The 8,749-nt window shown below is 60.7% G+C and overlaps 1 protein-coding gene across 1 annotated transcript; it reads left to right on the forward strand.

The window, feature by feature from the left end:
* The first annotated feature begins 1,584 nt into the window (after nt 1-1,584).
* NPTX1 (neuronal pentraxin 1) lies at nt 1,585-7,233 on the forward strand. The gene is made up of 5 exons (XM_068978728.1): nt 1,585-2,028; nt 2,311-2,518; nt 4,596-4,840; nt 6,066-6,245; nt 7,012-7,233. Exons 1-5 carry the CDS (start codon nt 1,585-1,587, stop codon nt 7,231-7,233), a joined length of 1,299 nt encoding a protein of 432 aa, XP_068834829.1.
* The last annotated feature ends 1,516 nt before the right edge of the window (nt 7,234-8,749 follow it).

The following is an 8,749-nucleotide window of genomic DNA, read 5'->3' on the forward strand; positions in this document are numbered from 1 at the left end:
CCCGGGCAGGGACCCGGGAGCTTCCCAGCTGTTGGGCCATCGCGGTGCCCAGAGGAGGAGAATGAGGGGCTCGGGGTGCGGGGCGAGGATGTCCTCCGGGCTGCCCCAACTGGGACTGTCTCTTTGGCTCGACCTGTCGCCTGCAGTCGGATCCCAGAATCTTGGCGCCTCCTCTGTACAGTGGGAGCTTGGAGCGGCGGCTTCCGAATTGCCTTTGGCTCTGACCGGCAGGGGCTCAGGTCCTAGTCGGGCACCAGAAACCGGACGGGAAACTGGGAGTCGAAGCCTGGGGCGCCGCTGCCCAGAAAAAAATGGCTCAAGTGTGTGGGTGGGTGAGTGAGGTGACTATGAGTAACGTAGCATAGTGTGGAGCTCCTCAGGGGTGACGCCCCCCTCCCGAAGCCCGGGACTCCTCGCCACCCGCGGAGAAGTGGGCAGAACTGGGGTGCATGGGGCTCCAGAAAGCCCAACACACACGCGGACACATGCAGACATGGACACACGGATGCATCCCAACTAGCACACGGACACGCACACGTGCCCTCATATCTCCGCGGTGGGAAGGCGCTCGGGGAGCGCAAAGGGTCCGCTTGCAGGGCCCCCTCGGAAGCTCGGCGCCTCCCCGCGAGGCTGCAGGGAGCGTCCAGCCCCGGTGGCGCCGTCTGCCCGGAATCGGACCCGCTTGGCTGGCAGGAAAAGCTTAATCCGCTAGGGACGCCTCCGAGAATTGCCCGCCCGCCCCACCAGCACGATGTGGCGGCTGTCATCCCCGGGAGATGTTGCCAGTCTCCAAAGCCCGGAGCCGGGGTGGTGGGGGCGCAGGAGAGCCGAGAGCGAGGTCATAGGGAAGCCCCGCGACCTGGGGTGTGTAGCATCTTTACAACCCCATACGGACATTGAAGAAACTTGGAGCGACCCCGCGACCCCGCTTCGGAACCTGGGAAGGTAGCGAGGCTCTGCTCCCGGCACCCCCAACCCGGCACACAGGTGTGGACGACTTGAGTCCTTGGGGACCCGGTCGAGGCCCGGCTAGTGTTCGGCCCAGCGTGGTGAGCCGAATTCTGTCCCTCGGGTCCGCCGTGGCCTCCGTGTGCCCCAAGTCCCGTCGGAGATTTGGAGCAGCACGCAGGTGGCCCATCCAGAAGTCCGGGGCCGCGGCCCGGCCCACCCTACTCTCCACACCCCGCTCCCTCCGCTCTCGGCGCCTTCGGGGAAGCGGCGCAGGCTGGGACAGGGGCGGGCGGGTAGAGGATGGTGCAAAAGATGCGGCGGCGCCGGGGTTTGGGGAGTAGTCTCCCCTACTGCGCGCTCCTGCGACCCCAACCGCACAGCGGGACCGGGCCGCAGACAATTAAACCGGGATTCCTCCCCCGCTGACGTCGCCAGCGCCGAGGCCCCTCCCGCGGTGGCATAAAAGGCGCGGGCTCCGCAGCGCAGGCGGCAGTGGGGGCCGGACAGCGCGGCGGTGCGGACTGCGCGGCGGAGCAGCCAGCAGCGCGGCGCCCAGAGCGCGGGCCGCCCGCGGAGCCCCAGCCGATCCGAGCCGAGCCGGGCCCGGAGCGCCGGGTCCCAGCGCCCGCAGCCATGCCGGCCGGCCGCGCCGCGCGCACCTGTGCGCTGATTGCCCTCTGCTTCTTGGGCAGCGGGGCCCAGGATTTCGGGCCGACGCGCTTCATCTGCACCTCGGTGCCCGTGGACGCCGACATGTGCGCTGCGTCCGTGGCCGCCGGCGGCGCCGAGGAGCTCCGGAGCAACGTGCTGCAGCTCCGAGAGACCGTGTTGCAGCAGAAGGAGACCATCCTGAGCCAGAAGGAGACCATCCGCGAGCTGACCACCAAGCTGGGTCGCTGCGAGAGCCAGAGCACCCTGGACGCGAGCGCGGGCGAGGCGCGGACCGGCGGCGGCCGCAAGCAGCCCGGCTCGGGCAAGAACACCATGGGCGACCTGTCTCGGACGCCGGCCGCTGAGACGCTCAGCCAACTCGGGCAAACTTTGCAGTCGCTCAAAACCCGCCTGGAGAACCTCGAGGTCCGCGCGCGCCTCTGTTTCCCCTCCGGCTCACGCGCCCCTCTGCCCTCCCCCACCTCCATTTCCGACCCTACCTGACACCCCCAACTCCGGTCTCGGCCGGGTGCGGATGCCTGGCTGAGGCCTCCCCAAGCCTGCGGGCCCCGGATCGGGCACTAGCCCGAGCTCCCTGCCAGGCCGCCCCCGCAGTCGCCCTGAGGGGACCGCGCCACCGGCCTCCCGGCACGGTCCCTACTCCACGCGTAACGATATGGTTTCCCCCCCGCCCTTGCACCCCCGCAGCAGTACAGCCGGCTCAATTCCTCCAGCCAGACCAACAGTCTCAAGGATCTGCTGCAGAGCAAGATCGATGACCTGGAGAGGCAGGTGCTGTCTCGGGTGAACACTCTGGAGGAGGGCAAAGGGGGCCCCAAAAACGACACCGAGGAAAGAGTCAAGATCGAAAGCGCCCTGACTTCCCTGCACCAGCGGATCAGCGAGCTCGAGAAAGGTAGTGGTCATGGGGTGGGGTAGGGAGAGGGCGGTCCTTGCATCCTATCTCAGCTCCCTGGACCAGTGGGACCCGGCCTCTGGCCCTGGCTTCCTGCACAGCTCAGGTCGGGAGTGTAAAAGCCCTGAGCTCCTCCACCATTTCTACCTTAGGTTCTCCAGCTGATGTTCCTAGCAGGGCTGGGGTGCCCTGGGCTTGGGACATCTGGGGAAACGGAGTGAGGAAGGGATAGCCTGGGGCTCCCTCCCTGCTCCCCTGCCACAGTCACACACTCACAGGAATTTTTCAAGTCTGATCTGTTTAGTCTTCAGCAACTTTGCACTAGAGCCATGGCTAGACCAAGTCCTCCCTGGCTAAGAAACCCTGGTTCTAGCCAGTCCCTATCCCCAGCAGAGAGCAGGGCACGGGCTGCAGCTGGGTCCTCCTGGTCCACAGCAGATCTGGGCCCTGAGCAGGCTTCCTCCCAGTTTCTTGCAGCCCCTGGCGTCCTTTAGGGATTTCCAGGTCCCCCTTCCCCAGCCCTGAGCACACTCCTGTGGTTTTCTCTTATAAATGACCCAAGCTCAGGCATCTTGCATGCTGCCTCGCTGTTCAAGTCGCCAACCCCAAGTCCCAGTCTCGCCCGGGCTCACGGATGAGCTTGAGAGGCTCAGCCTTGAAGCCTCAGAAATCAAACAAGGTTGTAAAAGGGGAGGCGGGGGGATGCGAGGCTGGGAGCAGGGCCACGTGACCCTTCTCGGACTGCAAAGTGTGTGCTGGATGGATTTAAACAGTGCCATCTTAAGGCACGTTATGTAACTGAAAAACAGATCGGGGAAGGGAGGAGGGAGAAAGAAGGGGGAGGTTGGGGAAATGAAGAGCACCCCCTGGAGAGAGACCAGATCTGCTCCAAGGGCAGGGGGCTGCCAGCCTGAGACAGAAGGGGAACATGGCCAGCCCTGCTCTGTTCCCTGACATCTGGCTTAGAGGAAGGGGGTGGGGTAGCTGACCCAGTAGGATGCCTTCTAGAAATAATTCTTGGCCTAGAGGGCCGGTTTAGTGCTGGGCTCTCTGGCAGCACCCCGTGTACACCCTGAAGCTGGTGGGTGTGTGTTCCTGGCTCTGGGCTGGGTGCCCATGCCCACTGCTGGGTTGGAATGTTTTGACTGGAATCAGTCACACCATGCCCAGGGTCATAGCCACAGTGTGTGTGTGAGTTGGGAGAGGGCAGACAAGCATTCCCTGGAGATGTTGCCGACAGACAGGGAGCTGGTGGCTGAGTATAAAGGGAGGTGATGGGGCAATGAGTGTGATTTTTCAGGAAACATACCGGAAGCTTGCCCTGAGAATGATTGGCATTGTCCTCAAAGCAGTCACCTTAGGGGAACCTGGCTCTAGGGCCATCTTCGGGCTCCCTGCTGTCCTGCCCTCTCTGCAGGGGCAGACAGAGCTGCTTGAAGAGACTCGGAGGGGACAGCTCTCCTTCCTGTGGGGTGGATGGGATACTGGAAACAGCCTGAGTCCTCAGGATGAATTGGCTGGGTCAGATGAGTGACCAGGGGCTGCAGTGTGTCCTGGCCTTGAAGGAAGTGTGACGGGCCCCAGGGGCCTGCTCTGAGCAGCAGCCAGCATTGTGAAATCAGGTTGGGCTCCCGGAGGGGCTACTCTGAGGGGAGTTAGCCTCTTTCCTGGTGAGGAGACCCCCTTCCTCTGCAGCCACACCTTTGAGCAAGCATTGCTTTACAGGGTGTGCCCTGACCCACTCCCTCCCCATGCCACTGCCCAGCTCAGGTGCAGATACTCAGAGCTCATTGTGTACAGGCTTCCCCATCCCAGCCTGTCCACGGGGGCCACCGTGTGGGAACCCGACCCAGAGTGCAGAGACTGTGGGCCAGCTCTTTCGGTCTGGCCCTGTGCCCTGGGGCAAAGTACTTGACCTCTCTGAGCTTTGTTTTCAGCATCTACAGAACAGAGAGGAGCCTGCTTTGTCTGCATCACAGAGCCTGGTTGGGGGCAGGGGGGTTGGCAAGCCTGCTTTAGTCTGGGACAGGCGCTTTGTCAAGGTGCAGGTGTCAGTACTGTGTCCCGTCCTCTGCAGGTCAGAAGGACAACCGCCCTGGAGATAAGTTCCAGCTCACATTCCCACTGCGGACCAACTACATGTACGCCAAGGTGAAGAAGAGCCTGCCGGAGATGTACGCCTTCACAGTGTGCATGTGGCTCAAGTCCAGTGCGGCGCCGGGGGTGGGCACGCCCTTCTCCTATGCCGTGCCCGGCCAGGCCAATGAGCTGGTCCTCATTGAGTGGGGCAACAACCCCATGGAGATCCTCATCAACGACAAGGTAGAGCCTCTACCCTTCCTTCAGGGTTTGCAGGGCAGCAGGGTGAGGCCTCTGGGGCCCCAGTCCATGCCAGTGGCCGGGGCAGGTCTGGGTGGTATGAGATACACAGCCTCGGGTGCTACTGTGGCCCCAAGAGGAGAGCTCGCCAGGCAGGGCTGAGGGAGGGGCAGGGTGAGAACTGGGAGAAATGGGGAGGGGTACCCTTGCTATTCTCTGTGAACACGGGGAAGCTGGAACCCTCCCAGACAGAGGCCTCACGGATGGGGGTGGAGGAGGAGGATCCAGGGGCCAATCCATCCGGCTGATGAAACCCTGACTCCCTCCCTCAGCTGGTCTTGGAACTGACTTTTCTCCCCCATGTTTGGGAGACCATAGATGCTTGGGGTGGTGGTAAGGATGCTCCCAGAGAGTCCACATCAATCCTGCTTAGCCCCCTACCCCTGGGAGGAGACCAGGTCTGCATGAGCCCTTGGGAGAGGGCACCGTTTCCCTCCAAGGAACCCGTCTCCATCTTGGCCCTTAATCCCTGCTAGCTGTGGAATTAGCTGTCAGCTCTCCAACTCCCTCATCACCACGCCAGCTTGGGTAGTTAATGTCTAAAACCTGGACTGAGAATTGGAGTCCAAGCCTTTGCTCTTGATGCCTTGCCCAGAGAGGGCTGTGCCTTTCTGGGGCCCCATGTCCCCAAGTTAAAAGGGTGTGAGGGTTCTTTTGTCAGCTGAAGCAGCCTCCCCGCCTGAAATGTTAGAGTGGGAGTGAAATTCCAGGTCAGGGGCTGCTCTGGAGCATTAAAAGGCATGGTGCCATCTCCCCTGGCATCTTTCAGAGTCTCTGTAAAAAGGCTGGGCGGGTTTTAGACCCAGAGGATCTGGCAATTAGAGATGGAGCGTTGGAAGAGAGGAGAGGCCCAGAAAGCAGCAGTGAAGTCAGCCCCCAGGGGTGGCTCATCCGAGGGCAGGTTTTTTGGACTGGCCCAGAGGTAGGAGGGTGAGTAGGAGTGAGGAGATTGCATATTCAGATCGATCTGGACAAAGCTTCCCATTTCCTTTGTGATTCTGTACTCCATCAATGGATGGGCCTGACAGTCCCGAGGGGCAGGTGCTGCAAGAACTCAGTAATGGCTCTTGATATTTACTGTGAATACCTATGACTAGTGACTAGTGACGATCATTGATCCTGATGGTGCCCATTCCCATCTTGTCCTGTATGTCGTTCTCCTGCCCAGGTGGCTAAGCTGCCCTTTGTAATCAATGACGGCAAGTGGCACCACATCTGTATCACCTGGACCACCCGGGATGGGGTCTGGGAAGCCTACCAGGATGGCACCCAGGGCGGCAACGGCGAGAACCTAGCACCTTATCACCCCATCAAGCCACAGGGCGTGCTGGTGCTGGGCCAGGAGCAGGTACAGGCTGTGGGGGGCAGGGACAGGGTGAGGGAGAAGTGGGGGCCACTGGCTGCCGGGGGAGGAGCCCCAGAACTGGAGACTAGGCCGGAGAGAGGAGAGTGTGTTGGGAGGGAGGGGAGAGAGGCAGCAGGAAGCAAAGTGGGAGGGAGCTGGAGAGGGAAGTGGTTCCCCTGAGAAGAAGCCGTGGAAGCAAGTGATGAAGCAGTTTGGGCAAAGTCCCCACTCTGAGTGGGTTCTTTCAGGAAAGGCAGGAAGAGGGGGCTCTGTCTCCAGACTCTCAACTGCAGCAATGCTCTTTGGCACGGGAAGGCCAATCGTGCACTTAGTGATGCATAATTTATTTCCTGGAAGTGGTTTGTCTCCCATTGGGCACCCAGGAGGGAAAGGCAGGCAGGAGAGCCCCAGGCCTTCTGTTCTTGTTGGGCAGCTATGGCTAGCAAAGAATGACATTAGAGTTTCCTGGGGAGAGGCAGGGAGTGTAGGGGAGGCCCCCAGGCCCTGCTCCCACGGTTGTCCACGGTCTTAGCTGACACCCTCCCTCACTGGGCACCTCTCAGGTGCCCCCAGGAGAAATTTTGCATCCAGCGCAGAGGAGGCCAGCATCACTGCTGTTCCTGAGCTCCCTGGAGGGCAGGGACTGATGCACAGCTGAGACAGATGTGCCCAGAAGTGGACGTGAGAGCCATGCATGCTAGGGAGGCCCTCCTGATAGGCACTCACCACTCTGACCCCCTCCACCCTCACCCTCTGCTTTTCTCTGAAGGACACTCTGGGTGGCGGGTTTGATGCCACCCAAGCGTTTGTGGGCGAGCTGGCCCATTTCAACATCTGGGACCGCAAGCTGACCCCGGGGGAGGTGTACAACCTGGCCACCTGCAGCACCAAGGCCCTTTCCGGCAACGTCATCGCCTGGGCCGAGTCCCACATCGAGATCTACGGCGGAGCCACCAAGTGGACATTCGAAGCCTGTCGCCAGATCAACTGAGGCCTGGGGCTGGGCTGAGCCTCCGGGTCCCCCGGGTCCCCGGGTCCCCAGCCCCCGCCCGCCTCCCCCTGCTTGTGCGGTGATGATCCGTCGTCTCTTCTTCTCTCCCTTTCCCCCAGGAATGACTCAAGGCCACCGCCCTCGCACATGCGCACACGCACACAGCCTGGTCTCATCCTCGTGCACGTGAGAAGCAGGCCCGGCTCCCATCTGCCGCAGGTGTCCCCACTTCTCTCTAGGAGCCCGCGCTGTTTCTCAGGCATGCCCCGTTCACCACCAACACTGGCGGCTGAGACATTTTGAAAAATGCACACGTAGGTGAGAGGACTCGTGTGTGAGTGTGACTCTGTGTGTGTGTGTCTACAAGGATCTGTCTCTCGGGGGAGGCCTTCTCTTTTAAAATGAGGTATTCCTTTTCTTCTTTCTCTGTGGCTTTGGGAAGTCTCATGACTGGTCTAATCTCTGTACTTGCCAACTTTGGTGGCCGCCCGTGTGCCTTGGGGTGCAACTTCTCCTGCCATGCGTTCATCTTTGTTTGCAAACCTTTTTCAGAGCGACATATCTCTATATTGATAGAATAAATATCTTTTAGCGCTTTGTTAAAGGCTAGGGACCTCTCCAAGGAGAATTTGTATTTTGTCGTAGAAGTAAATTCTCTCTGAAGGGTTGAAGGCAGACTGTGTGCTGCAATGGCACCACATGCTGGGAGGGGGCAGAGGAGGTGGCACCAGCCTCAGGAGCCAGGCATCCTGCTGTTGACCTCTGAGGACAGCACTGGGCCTGGGAGGCTGGCCTGCCCACCCAGCGTAGCCAGCTCTGGCCCAGTATCCCATCTGTAGCCCTCAGCCTTCCCACCTCCCCAAGCTCCCCTCCAGCGGCCAGCTGGTGACCCCAAGAGAGAAGCATCCCACCCATTGCCCAGGAAGCCAGGACCTCTGGACCCTTCCCCTTGGCCTCTGGCAGTGGACGACCTGAGGCTTCAGTGGATCAGCTGGAGAACAGATCTTTTAGACCAGGAAACCCACACTCTGATTGAGACCCAGCCATGTAAGGCCACAGCCAGTCAATGGGCCAGGTCCGTGGTAACTCTGACAGCCATATTCTTTACCCAGGCTGAGGCAAGTCCAGAGACCTCTCCATGGAGAGCTAGGCATGGCCAGGCCGGGGCCTGAAACCCACTCCCCATCTTACAGAGCTCAAGTTCTGATGCAGCCCCCAACCCGTCACCAGCTGGTGACATTGACACCCAATCAGTGTCCAGAAGCTTTGACATTTTTTCTCCCCATGAAAAACTAACATGTGCATCTCCTTCTAGTCCTTCCAAGGTGGGGAGAAAAGTGTGTGTGTGTGTGTGTGCGTGCGTGTGTGTGTGTGCGCGTGTACGCGTACATGTGTGTTGAATGAGAGAGAGAAGAAGAGCACTCAGACGGATCACGCCCAGGGGAGGGTGAGCTCCCTGCTCTGTTGCACCATCTGGGGGTCGCACACCCAAGGGCCACCTGGACTCTATCACCAA

Source organism: Capricornis sumatraensis, chromosome 8, assembly GCF_032405125.1.
Source record: "Capricornis sumatraensis isolate serow.1 chromosome 8, serow.2, whole genome shotgun sequence".
NCBI lineage: Eukaryota > Metazoa > Chordata > Mammalia > Artiodactyla > Bovidae > Capricornis > Capricornis sumatraensis.